The sequence below is a fragment of the Apus apus genome, chromosome 7, assembly GCF_020740795.1.
Source record: "Apus apus isolate bApuApu2 chromosome 7, bApuApu2.pri.cur, whole genome shotgun sequence".
Lineage (NCBI taxonomy): Eukaryota > Metazoa > Chordata > Aves > Apodiformes > Apodidae > Apus > Apus apus.
Window position 1 is genome coordinate 1,764,760 of NC_067288.1, and position 13,454 is coordinate 1,778,213.

A 13,454-nucleotide genomic window follows, 5' to 3' on the forward strand; every position below is an offset into this window, starting at 1 on the left:
ACACTGAGATGTGAGCAGACCAAGTGCCTGTTTGTCTGAATGGGGGTAGCAAGGTACAACTAATTGGCTTTAGGTAATTGCAGACTGCTACTCAGTGAACAATGAAACTTCTTTGTGAGACCTGGCAGTTGAGAAAAAGCAGGTTTAGCACCAGTGTGAGCAAGGTGGGCAGTGGGATGTGTTGGCTTTCTGCTCAGAATCGGGCAAGTGGTGGCTGGGTTGGTCCAAGCCTTCTCCCCACAGCGGTCTGATGCCCTGCTGACCACCCACGGCAGCTCCTGCTGGGAACTCCCAGCTTGTCTCACTTGACTTTCTTTTTGGGTGCCAACTATTGTTTGCATTTTGCTAGGGAAGTCTAGCCATCGTGTCTGGATAATTCCTACAGAAATGGAAGGTTTAACACCTGAAATTATAAACTCAGAGGTCTCTTGGTGCTAGTTCCCTTGAACATTAATGGAGTCTTGATGAAGCATAACTTCTAATAGATTGTTATAACTTTATCAGCTAAATCCGTTGCAACACTTGTGTTGAAATAATACCTCTGCATCTTTGAACAACTGAGTGTTTCACTTCAGACTAATCTTTGGGAAAAATGTGGATAACTGTTTGCTTCCATTTTCCAGAAGTGAAAAGTTTTGATTGCTTTAGAAACTGAAAAGGTTATGCCAGTTGTACCAACAGGAGAAATGTTGACTTCTGAAAGCTTAGTTAAATAATTCTTGGTAAATAGAGCTTGGTTTCCATTTCCTGACTTGCCTGTAGGATTATAAAAAGAACATACATTAACTATGGAGTTTTTTTCCTAGCCAAGTGTTCTGACATTAAATTACAGTGTAGAAAGTTGTTGTCCCTGGTGTGCTGTTCCTGCAGCCCTCCTGCATGAGGGGGTACTGTGTTACAGACAGCCACCACAGCTGATCTGGGGCAGCTGTTTCCTTCATATGGATGTGTTCCTGTCTGTTCTAGTAACCAGATTTAACTACCATTCATTCTTTCTACCCGGTTATCTGCTGGCTGAAATATCCTGATGGTGGAGCAGGTTTCCTGTGGTGCTGGTATGCTGTGGGTTAATGCCCCCTGCTGCTCTTGGCAATCGGCCTGGCTGCTGAGCTACTTAAAGAGACATGGAGAGGTACAATTCCTCCCAAAATGATCCTTGGGAAAGCGATAGCCAGGCAGTAGGGTGGTGTGGCTGTCTTGCCTACACCATAGGTGACTTAATTTCTGATGAGGAGAAACAAGCAGCACATATTTTTAGGAAACCTGATTCCCAGTGTGGCATTTAATTTGTAGGTACAAATATAGTTTTGGAACTGCAGTGGGAAACTCAAGTTCATGGTGAAGTGATTGGTGTTTTCCTGAGGTAGCATCAGGGTCATGGAAAGTTCCAGAGTGGGAGTTTGGAGCTTATTGCCTGTTCCCGCCCCGCTGCTGCTCCTCCTCCCCTTCTCTCCTCCCCCCAAAAATAAGGCATAAACAGTCCACTCACATGCAGAATCCCGGCAAAGCTACGCCAGGCTGCACTTCCAGTGCAGAACTTGACCAGGACTTAACCAAATTCTGTTTGCAGGGTAGCAAAGAGACTTTTACTGAAGAAAGTTATCATTGAAATAGCCATTCCTGACCTTATAATATTTTTGGAAGTACCAGAGACTGGAGACATGCCCAGTCATTTCAGACGTGTCCTTAATCCATCTTCAGACCATTTTAGGCATTCAGTAGAAGAAGGATATAAGTAGATGAGGACAGGAAAAGCAAAAGGTAGGAGGCATGCAGACTGGTTTCTTTTTTTTTTTTTTTTTTTTTAAATTTAGTAATCTTTTTGCATACTTAGGAGTTGTCTACTCATGTAAGCAAGCAATAATCCTCTAGATGTAGGAAGTGCTGAAGGTTAGAGTTGGTAAGGAATAGATAGCCTAAAAGTGGGATATTCAGCTGTTCTACCTTTTTCTCTAAGCACTATTTTAGCCACCTCCTTGTCTCCGTGGGTATAAAAATTGGTGTGCTTGAGCTCTCATTAAGCACAAGAACATATGGGTGTCAATATGGAAATTTTCAGGCTGCTTTCTTTTTGTGAAGAAAAACTTGTTTTGGTCAGGAACTTTAATAAAAGTTCAATCTGAAACACATTAGTACTATTTGTTGTCTTACCTGAGAACTTCTCCTTTGTTACAGATTACGATGCATGATTATCACAGAAGAAATTCATGTCTATAGCTCTTAAGGACTTGATTACATCATCTTCAAGCCTGATAGTTTTGGAATCCATATTGCATCTGCAGACACATTTGCTTTTGCATCTCAACAAACATCTGCCCTGTCAGAAGATACTGAAACTGAAGAGCTCTGTTTCAACACAGTGATACCATTGGATTATTTTAAGATCTGCCAGCTAAAATTTACAGTAATATATTTGCAAGGTAAGTTGTTTGGTGCATATGCAATAGTTAATATTTGTACTGAAATTCTGTGACTTTAAAACCTTACTGTCTTCTTTATAAAACACAACAAATGGATAATAATCTTTGCACGTAAGATTACTGTTGCCAGATTAGGGTAAAATACTTTCAGTAGTAAGTGAATTTAAAATAAACAGATAAACCCTATTTATTTTAGGGGGGCTGGCTATTTTTATTACTCTTTTTTTTCTATCCTCTTGTTCTGTTTTGGGAAGTTCTCTTGTTTAATCTGATCTTCAGAATTTTCTTAAGCTTCAGATGGAAATAAAAAATGTTGCTAGTGACATCCCACATAATCTCTCCTGTAAAATTGGTGAGAAAAGTATAGATTAGTGTATGTTAGCAGTTCAATCTTACATATCTGAAAAAACCCCCATTTTTTATTATTATTTCAAAATTTATTAGGTCACCTCAGGGTCAGATTTTAGTATTCTTCATTAGCTTCCTATTTGTAAAGTGGACTTTCCCTAAAAGTGCTTAGCTAAAAACGAAATCAATATAATAACCTATATAAGATAACTTTCAAATTCAAAAGTTAGTTTCCTGAAGTTATTTTTCCAGTCTTGGTCCAAGTTACATGAGGTGTTATGTTTGTACGTGCACAACATCTTCAGGGGAAGCTGTTTTAACTTTGTGATGACTTAAAATACATGGTTGTTATTCAGAATGTGTTTAATTCTGTCTGCAATTTAAGTCATTACTTTCAAAATTAACAAAAAAATATTCCTTGGTTCTTATTTTTCAATGTAGCTGGTTTTTGGACCGGTGTAAAAAATGAAGGTGACCAGTATGACAGATTTCATGCAGGGAGTGGAAAATAGTGAAGGGTCTACCCAATCTGATTCTTACTGAGAGGAATAAAGCTGCTTGGGGTCTCCCCACTTGCTCCTGTGGTTCCAGGAGAGGTTCTGCATGTAGTTGTGGCTTTGGTACTCACTGAAGTGATGTGGATAAGTTAAAATTTGTGGTCTCTGAAAATCATTTGTCAATCCAAAGGGTTATTGGCAATGTGCTCATCAGCAGTAGTGTCCTTCTAGGCTTTTGAGGTGGATTTTTTTAATACATCATGACTGTTTGTTTGCAAATAATGTGTTAGCAGTGCTTCTGTGCCGAAGCAAAACGTATCTCCAAACTTTGTATGTCCTATGTCCAGCCAGAACAACTCCAAAATGATTCCCAATGGATACTTGATGTTTGAAGATGAAAACTTCATCGAGTCATCTGTTGCCAAACTCAATGCCTTACGGAAAAGTGGTCAGTTCTGCGATGTCCGTCTCCAGGTAACTTCTTGTGTCCAAGTATGATGGTTGAATGTGGTGGGGCTTTGTTACACTGTGTGTCTCACTGTGAGGCATGAGACTTGTAGAACCTGATTTTTCTGAAAGATGCATCCTTTTTTTTTTTTAATCAGATATACTTGCTAACATTTTTTCAACTGATGTAAATTGAGACTGTATGAATTTGAAAAATTGATTTGAACTATGATGTTCACTTGAGTAGGACCTTATACAAATATACTTAGAAAAAATTCTTACCAGTCTGTGGGTCTCTTGTTTGTGTCTTAAACAAAGGTGTGTGGACACGAGATGCTGGCGCACCGAGCCGTACTAGCTTGCTGCAGTCCCTACCTGTTTGAAATCTTCAATAGTGATAGTGATTCTCATGGAATTTCCCATGTTAAATTTGATGATCTCAATCCAGAAGCTGTTGAAGTTCTGCTGAATTATGCCTATACAGCTCAGTAAGTAATTTTCACAGAAACTAGAGAGAGTAGATTTTAATTGAGAAAGTCAAAATAATGAATATAAATTCCTTTCTCTAATAGGTTAAAAGCTGATAAAGAACTGGTGAAAGATGTATACTCTGCAGCAAAGAAGTTGAAGATGGAGAGAGTTAAGCAGGTACAGTTCTCAGCTCTTCCAGCAGTTTGTTCTGCTTTCTCAGGCTGAGAGCATTATGCTTTTTGGTGTTAGTGAGACAAGCAGACAAGCTTTTTTAGATGTTCATTAGCATTGTGCTGATGAGTGACATCGGTATGTATCATTTCCACTTGTGTTATCTTTGTGCTGAAGGGTTCTCTGAAGTTAATCTTTGTGCACCCATATAAGCAAAACAGCTTCTGCATTACAGCTGGTTTGTGAAGGAGTGGTGTCCTTGGTTGCTTTACGGGGGCATAATTAAACCTATCAATCTGTGGCAGGGATATGTGGAAAAAAAAAGAATCCAGACTCCTGAACATGACTTTGGTAGAGCTTGACTTCACTAATATTCTCGCCACAAATGGGGATACCTTTGGCAGGGGAGCTGGGATTCTGGCCTTTGCCTGACAGCAGATAAGCAGTTCTGAATAGGCGATTAATAGGAGAGCATGGGGTCAGTGTGTATCTGAGGAGCTTTTAATACATGGACCTTCCTGTGGAAAGCAACATTTCACTTACAGCTCTAGCTTAGAGGGGTGACAAGAGATAAGTTGCCGTTCTGCAGTTAAAAAATGCCTGTTGCTCTGTGTTGGGGTGGGTAATATAAAGGTATAAACAGCCTGTCTACTTGTAAACTAAGATGCAGCCTTTTATCTCCAAAGGTTTGTGGTGACTATTTGCTGTCCAAGATGGATGTTCAGAGCTGCATCTCTTACCGAAACTTTGCAAGTTCCATGGGAGACTCACGTTTGTTGAACAAGATTGATGGCTACATTCAGGAACATCTTTTGCAGATTTCAGAACAGGAAGAATTTCTCAAGCTTCCACGACTAAAGGTTAGCTTAAGTTTGTAGACTTACACCTGGTACGTGATTTCCAAAAAACAACCCAAGGAGCAATTACTATGGCTTCCTTTTGGGGAGCGGATTAAAAGTGGTATCCTGACTTTTACCAACAGCCTGAAAATTCTGGACCTGTATAATATTTGTACTGCTATGAAACTTCATGGTATAGAGTACATGCTATCGTGCTTTCTAAGTGTAAGAGATAAATGCAGTTGTCCTGACATGTGCTTCCTAGTTCCAGTGGCACAGGCTGAAAGCTCCTCCTGGACGTTTTCTAGCGCTGCGGTAACGGGAGAGCAGTGCTCGCTACGTAACGTGCAGTCTGCTGCAGATGCCAGGGTAATGCCTCTGGAGTAAGTTGTCCTTTCCTCTTCTAATTCAAGCTTGAAGTAATGCTGGAAGACAATGTTGGCCTACCCAGCAATGGCAAACTGTACACAAAGGTAATCAACTGGGTACAGCGCAGCATCTGGGAGAATGGAGACAGCCTGGAAGATCTAATGGAAGAGGTTAGTCTTTAAGAAAATGGGATTAAACATGGTTGGTTGTGGTTTTTTGTGTTTTTTTTTTAAATCAATCTGAAGGGACGATCCCTTTTCTTTTTAATTTTTTCATTTTTTCACTTTTTTAACTGTGACCCTAAAGGATTTAAATTTTACTGTAGGTACCCCTAAGCTGAGAAACTGGGGGGGTGTGCAGGTGAGCTGAATGAACTGTTCAGTCTGGTCTTCCGCTTTCCTTTTTTGCTCACTCCGTGCTGTATAGTAACCTCAGAGTGGCGTGTATCTTGCTTTAGAGTTGGGGAGGTGGTACTGAAACTTGCCATAGATTCTTGATGTTTTCCTTTGCAGGTTTTTGCTTGTAAATGCAAAGTAGGTAAAAGCTTCTAATGGTTGTTCCTCCCCGTTGATTTATCTCCCCATAGGTTTATTAACAAAACTAGGATACCAAGGCTGAAGAACCAAGAAGAAACCTCAAGTGTATTGACACGTACAGAAGCAGCAGTCCTGCCCCAGTTCTCCTAAGAAAATCCGCTGTGGGCAGAGAACGATGATGATGATTTAATGGTGTTTACTTACTCCTTTACAGGATACATTATTTTAAAAGTTGTGTGTTATTAAATGGCTTTACTCATGACTACTAATACTAGATGTAGCCCGGGCAGTGTTTAATGGCAAAATTAGTGGGGAGTCTAAATTTTGAATTGGCTGAACTTTACAAAACCCCATGAAAGATCAACATTTTCCCAGTTTGTTATTACCAGCATAATAGACCTTGGGAAACACTTGTATAGGCAAAAGTACATAATGATACTGTCATATATTCTCAAGTGTGTATCTCCTTGTGGAATAACTCATTTTAAAAGCTTTGATCGTGTTGAAATTCAGATGCCTTTCACTGAAACAGTTGCATCTGAAGTTTAGTTGTGGACAGCAGTTTCCTCCAGAACTGAAACTTGTATTGTCTTCCCTCATCCCCATACCTTTCTTTTAGAGTCCACTCTTGGCTTCTCTTTACCTTTTTTGATCAAGAGAAATGTGTATTTTCCAAAGCAGAAAACTTGTTTGCGGGGATAAGGAAAATGCTTGCATGAGATTGTGAATTTGTGTAACTCTGCAAATTAATGTGCCTTTTGCTTGTCTAATGTTTCTGTGCTGGAAAAACAGTAGAAGTCCTTGGAAAACGAAGATTTCTCTCAAGCTGAGAAAGTAAGGAGCCTTCATCCCATGTTTGAAGAGTGCCACCATGACATCTGCTTCCTTTTAGTTTTGTCATTCTGCTAGATTGAGATGAGATGACAAGAAGTATGCTGGTGCCTGCCTTTTGTAATCTGCCTGTAGCTGAGTAGCACTGGAGACAGTAGCCACATGGGTGTTCTGTTGTTGTTTTTGCAGGTTCAAACGCTGTACTACTCAGCTGATCACAAGCTGCTTGATGGAAATCTGCTAGATGGACAGGCTGAGGTGTATGGCAGTGATGATGACCACATTCAGTTTGTGCAGGTACAAATTGCAGACAGTCTCAGGTAACCCCAGGTAGACTGGAGCAGTTTAAGCACACCTGAAGTCTCATGTACTGGGGCAGAGAAAGCAGCTGTAGCTTTAATGGAGAAACACACAACAAGAAGGTCTTTCTCAGAGCTGCTGGAGGCAATGATTTAGTCTCTGATGCTGTTTTTTTGGCAGACTGACTCTGTGCCTTTGCAAAATGGAGTGCTTGAGGTTCGACTTCAAAATAAATCCTAGGCTGCTAGAAGAAAGAAGAGGTAGCAAAGCAGTCAGCTGTAGCAAGTCAGCTCTGGCTTTGCAGAAATATTCAAGAGACTGTAGAAGAGTGGTGGACTGCTTGGCTGGCAGCAGAGGGTGGAGTGTGCCTCTTGTATTTTGGCACAGAAAAAGATCCCGGACTTCAGTTCTAATCCTTCAGCTGCCAGTGTCCATTTCTTTAGCTTAGCTGCACTGGTCATGTGCAAGCAGTAGGTACCTTCTGATCTAGAGACAGCCTGTGCCTTGACTGTGTATAAATCAGTCTTGTGCTTTTTGAGATTATTTCTTTACATTTTTATATTTATTTTTTTTTAGTTCTAGCCAGTTACAAGAATCTCGACTCCTGGAAAATGCACAGCTTAGCCCAGTGGAGGCTGTTGAAGAAACAAAGAATAAACAAGGGCTAATAGATGTAAATTATCAGTTAGATGATGCAAACTAAGCTTGTTTATATTCACTGAGTTAGAAACAAATATAGTGTAGTATTTGAACTCCTGACAGTGGAATGTGCTGATATGAAAGTGCACTGGAAATTTTTAGCTAACGTTTATGTAAAATACTCTTCATCCTGGAACAGGGATTTTAGAAGTGATAAGAGGGGAAGAAGAAACCCAGCTAATTTCTTAGTTTCTTAATTGATTCTAGTAAGCCTTCAGACTTCACCACCTTTGGATACTACTTGTAATACTTGGTAGCTGAGAGGTGAATGTTCAGAAAGTTCAATTTTAGAAATAAGGCTGAGAGTTCTCACTTTTTTTTTTTTAATCTTTTCTGAAAATAATTCACAACTGTAGAAACTGTAGACAATTGAGAGAATTAACACCAGAAACCATAGATGACAGCCTGGAAAAAACTAACTTTAAATTCTTGAATTACGAAAGTTTCTGTGACTATCAGGGCAATTCAGGGATGAGAGAATAAGCTCTTAATTGGATGAAGGTTCAGAAATAACAAAAAGCTATCCACAGATGAACTGGTTTTGATGCTGAGCTGAGTGTAGCTGTCAACCCCTGTGTGAGGTTATCAATGAGCTGGAATTTATATATTTCAGGAGCTTTGTGACAGTTCCCACAGAGGTGGGGCTCCAGGGAGCTGTGCAGGCATTGCAGGCTTGGTACTGTGGTCAGAAACGTTGCTGCTGGATAGGGTTGGTTCTTAGGGTTCAGAAAATAACCAGACCAACAGTATGGGGTGGTCTGAAATGTGAAATTTTGGGGGTTTTCTTAATTGAGCAAAATAATGTAAGCTACAGTATAAATTTAAATGAAGAAGAAAAGCAGAAGTCTCTTGTTAGTGGGAAGTACCAAGGGAGAGAAATCCAAGAAACAGCTAATCTGAGCACAGAGAGGAACTGAGGCGAAATTAATTTGTCTTCAGGGAATGAAGAGAATAGTTAATTCACTTCCAAATAGCATTATATAATTAATTCTGGTTCCAGAAGCAGAGCTTGGGAGTGAAGCTTCTAGTTGGTAGACAGGCTCTCTCCACATGGATGGAGGCTTTTTTGTAGACTTGAAAAATCCTGCTGGTAACAGCTACTCTTCTGGGAACTGGAACGGATTTCCAGTCAGACAGCAGCAGTATAAAGGTGCAGTCAGAGGATGAAACCAGTACCAGGAAAAGATGTAGGGTGGGTTTTGGCCACTGTAGCTGAGTAGGCAAGAAGTTGAAAATTTAGGTTTGCTATAAATGCTGCTCTGCGGAGGTGGTAGACAGTGTTCTCTTGAATAGTTATATATTGGCTCAGAGAAGCAAAGGTGGAAGGAGGAGGTATAGTCTCTGGCTAGGTCTCTGTAGATGCCTTTTGGTTTTGCAGAAGAAGCCACCACGTGAGAATGATCACAAGCAGATTAGTAGCAGCTCCTCTGGAAGTCTTTCTCCAAATGCTACTGTTCAGAGCCCTAAACACGAGTGGAAAATCATTGCTTCAGAGAAAACTTCAAGTGAGTAACAGGGGCAGGGTTTGAATGCTGCATCTGGTGTTGTGTACCTACCACCTCCCGCTCCCTCGGGACTTCCTTCATCATCTCTTTTAAGAAATGCAGAAGTGCTTTTTCTTACTGACGATGCAAAGCAAGTAGTTCACCCAGTAATTTATGGGACATTTCTGACATAACTGGGATCACTTACATCTTGATTACTTATGGACAGGCCCATCCCAAATCCCATGGTGTGTCTGATTTTTCCCATAGAGTCCTAAGGAGACAGGCAGTCTCTAATTAACTGAGAGAGCTATTTGTGGTGTGTGTGCCAGGAGACTGTCTCCTGGCACGTCTTTCAGATTGCTGTCTTATGTCCTCTGAGCACTATATTAATCATCTAAAACTTGCACTTTTCATTAACAAGGCCAACACTTGGAACCACTAACCATAAAAAATTTCATGCTTATAATGGGGAGAAGCACATTCAGAAGAGCTCAGTTGGCATTTGCTTAAATTCACCTACAATTGTATCACAGTGGTGGTCTCTCCTTCTGTCCTGACGCCAGGTAACACCTACCTGTGTCTGGCTGTCCTGGATGGCGTGTTGTGCGTGATATTCCTGCACGGCCGGAACAGCCCCCAGAGCTCTCCCTCGAGCACACCACGACTGGTGAGGAGTCTGAGCTTTGAGCTTCAACTAGATGACATCGTAGAGAAGCCCATGTCCCCCATGCAGTATGCTCGGTCTGGGCTGGGCACCGCTGAACTCAACGGCAAGCTCATCGCTGCAGGTAACAGACATAGTCACAGTTCTGGAAACAACCTGCTGGGCTGGGGCCAGAGGGACGGTGGCTGCTTAACTCTGTGCTTGGTGTTGGGGTTCTTCAGTGTCAAAGCAGGTGGTCTCTGGAAATGTGATAGCCTTGAACCTTTATGCTTTCAGGTGGCTACAACAGAGAGGAGTGTTTGCGCACCGTGGAATGCTATGATCCACAGAAGGACACGTGGACCTTCATTGCACCAATGAGAACACCCAGAGCCCGGTTCCAGATGGCAGTTCTAATGGTGTGTGGTGGGTGGAGATCAGGTGGAACAGGACAGTGCATGAACCTGGGCAGTTCAAATAGGGCACACTTTACCAAAGGGTAACAGAAGTTGCTTCATTGCAGCTGCAGGGTTGCTAAAGTGCTAACGATTTGAATGGTTGTGTGCTTATTTGTGAGGCAGGCATTTATTCTTTCCATTTAGGGGCAGCTGTATGTTGTGGGTGGGTCAAATGGTCACTCGGATGACTTGAGCTGTGGAGAAATGTATGAGCCAGAAATAGATGACTGGACTCCTGTTCCTGAACTGAGAACCAATCGCTGCAATGCAGGTAACTCAGCTGCAGTTGATCAACTGTTGCTTTTACCCACATTTATTCATTTATTAGCTTGCTTACTGCTCTTTCCTCTGTGAATAGGAGTGTGTGCCCTGAATGGAAAACTGTACATTGTTGGTGGTTCAGATCCTTATGGCCAAAAGGGACTTAAGAACTGTGATGTGTTTGATCCCATAACAAAATCTTGGACCAGCTGTGCTCCCCTCAATATCCGTAAGTTTGATGTCTAGTTTGGGAGGGAGGGGAGGAAGGACAAGTTCAAGACTGCGCTTTAAAACCAAACCCAAACGCTGCTGTGGCGCAGTGTTGGGGCATGACTCGTGTGCAGGGCTGTAACTCCTGGTGTTGCTTGCAGGGAGACACCAGTCTGCAGTGTGTGAGCTGGGGGGGTATCTGTACATCATCGGCGGCGCGGAGTCGTGGAACTGCCTGAACAGCGTGGAGCGGTACAACCCCGAGAACAACACCTGGACCCTGATGGCACCCATGAACGTGGCTCGCCGGGGAGCCGGGGTGGCTGTTCATGATGGTAGGTGCTGTGGGCCTCCAGCCTCTTGTGCTCCCTCAGCTCTTCATGTCCAGCATGGGGCCTGGCTGGCATGGGGCTGCCACTCCTGTCATTGAAACTGTAACCAGAAAAACAAAAAAACCCTGCTTTCAGGACATTCCCTGCCACCTTTTTCTTTGCCAAACATCACCACGCAGCTTCAGCAACTGCACCGGGTTTGCCTTTGGACTTAACACTCAGAAATAATTTCCAGTCAGCTCTACTGATCAAAAGTAGGTCAGAAAAGTAGGTCAATACTGTAGCTTCAGGCCTTGATAAAGGCAAAGATTTCTGACACAAAACTTGAAGTTCCTTCCTCTTGGCTTGGTTTATCTCCCCGGAAGGGAGGCTGTGTTCTGCAACACAGCTGGTGCTTAGGGGTCACAGGCTGACTTTGTTTCCTTTCCCTAGTGGGGGTGAAACACTGACTTTGTTTTCTTTCCCCAGGAAAACTGTTTGTGGGTGGAGGCTTCGATGGCTCTCACGCGGTGAGCTGTGTGGAGATGTACAACCCTGCCAGGAACGAGTGGAAGCTGATGGGCAGCATGACCACCCCCAGGAGCAACGCTGGCATCACCACGGTGGCAAACACCATTTATGCAGTTGGGGGATTTGATGGCAATGAGTTCTTGAACACAGTAGAAGTCTACAATCCCGAGTCAAATGAATGGAGCCCCTACACAAAAATTTACAAGTTCTAAGTGAATTAAATTCCCTTTTCAAACTAACAGGCTTAGTGATGTAATTGTGTTTTAGTAGAGGTACAGATGTGAATAGGGTAGGGGAGGGCATAGACGTTGCCAACAGCAACACAGAGCTTTTGCATATTGCATATTAATGTGCTGTACATATTTGTTTTGGAAGAATATCAACATGAAGGGGGGGGTTTTTTGTGTATTTTAGAACTTTGGTTTAGGGGTTGTTGTTACTTTATTTCTAAGATTTTTGAAGATAATGCAAGAGGAACTAGACTGGGCATATCACTTCAGGAGCTTCCCCCATTTTGTCACTTTGCACATTAAATTACTTTTCCTGCAGGATGTGTTGCTGGGGCAGGACGTGTAAGGTTTATGGGGGATTGTTTTTTTCATCAGGCCTTGTTTTCCTTCAGTAACTGGAACAATCTGTAACAAGAAGCCTTATTTAAATATATACTGGCTATTTTTTTTATTAAAAAAGCTGACATGCCTGCCAATACCTTATCTTTTATGATTGCCTTTTTATAACAGTTTTTATATGCTCAGCAGAGGATTTTATCTGTTGACATGAAAATGGCAGATAAATGGTTATTGAAGCAAAGAGACAACCTTGGAGTTGATGGAGACCAGGCCAACTGATGTACCACTGGACATGTGAGCTGCTGAGCTTTGGCCTCTGCTGCAGCAGTGTAACCTAGTCTGCAACACCTTCCTTAGTGCTGAATGGAGTTTCTGAACATAACATAGCTGTGACTTCCTAGGGTGGGAAAACTGTCTTGGCTCCTAGTCTCTGGACAGAGGGTGCTTCCTGGGCAGCAGTTTTGTTACGCTGGGCCAGCTAATCTTTGTAGAACAACTTCAGGGGGTGGGGGGTTTCTCATGGTTTTTAAACTCTTGCCAGTTGGCAATGAAAATGTATTCACCTGATTAGTAACTGTCTTAAGTTTATTTTTCTAATATTACAAGCTGAAAGTGTGAATAACTTGATTTCCTATGTGCTCATAGTCCTATGTTGTAGTTCACTCTCTCTATTCCTAGGGGTAAGACATGGGGTAGGATGAGGTGGTGTCCAATGTGTAGCTGCACATCTAACTCCCAGTGCCAAAACTAGCACTGACTGCTTGCTGCTGATGCAAACACATTAAAGGTACCTTTTGGGAAATCCTTGCACCACAGCCTTGGTGTGATGTCTCTTTGTCTCCTCCTTTAACAAGACATGAAAACAGGCATATCAAAGGGATGTAGGTTTATGACAAAGTAGGATAGTTAACTGCTGCCCCTCCAGCTTGAATTTGCTGAGTGGAAAGGATGAAGGGCTGTGTACACATATCCCGCCTGTGCCAAGAGGCTTAGGTGCCCTCAGAACTGGGAGCAAAAGGCTCGGAGCAGGCAGCCAGCACCACCCCTGCTCTCCAG

General features: G+C 42.2%; 1 protein-coding gene across 2 annotated transcripts in view; it reads left to right on the forward strand.

Moving 5' to 3' along the window:
• IVNS1ABP (influenza virus NS1A binding protein) overlaps window positions 1-13,213 on the forward strand; it is a 17,735-nt gene extending 4,522 nt beyond the window's left edge. The window contains exons 1-15 of one of the 2 annotated variants that reach the window (XM_051625754.1): window positions 1,500-1,761; window positions 2,176-2,420; window positions 3,613-3,739; window positions 4,031-4,200; window positions 4,285-4,360; window positions 5,041-5,214; window positions 5,607-5,732; window positions 7,119-7,226; window positions 9,307-9,433; window positions 9,979-10,203; window positions 10,356-10,477; window positions 10,661-10,787; window positions 10,875-11,006; window positions 11,149-11,322; window positions 11,788-13,213. In XM_051625754.1, coding sequence (XP_051481714.1) covers window positions 3,629-3,739; window positions 4,031-4,200; window positions 4,285-4,360; window positions 5,041-5,214; window positions 5,607-5,732; window positions 7,119-7,226; window positions 9,307-9,433; window positions 9,979-10,203; window positions 10,356-10,477; window positions 10,661-10,787; window positions 10,875-11,006; window positions 11,149-11,322; window positions 11,788-12,041 — 1,926 coding nt within the window. In that variant the 5' untranslated portion in view covers window positions 1,500-1,761; window positions 2,176-2,420; window positions 3,613-3,628 and the 3' untranslated portion in view covers window positions 12,042-13,213. Of the gene's footprint in view, window positions 1-1,499; window positions 1,762-2,175; window positions 2,421-3,612; window positions 3,740-4,030; window positions 4,201-4,284; window positions 4,361-5,040; window positions 5,215-5,606; window positions 5,733-7,118; window positions 7,227-9,306; window positions 9,434-9,978; window positions 10,204-10,355; window positions 10,478-10,660; window positions 10,788-10,874; window positions 11,007-11,148; window positions 11,323-11,787 lie in introns of those variants that run through there. The other variant, XM_051625753.1, reaches the window with a different exon arrangement.
• Window positions 13,214-13,454: the final 241 nt, after the last annotated feature.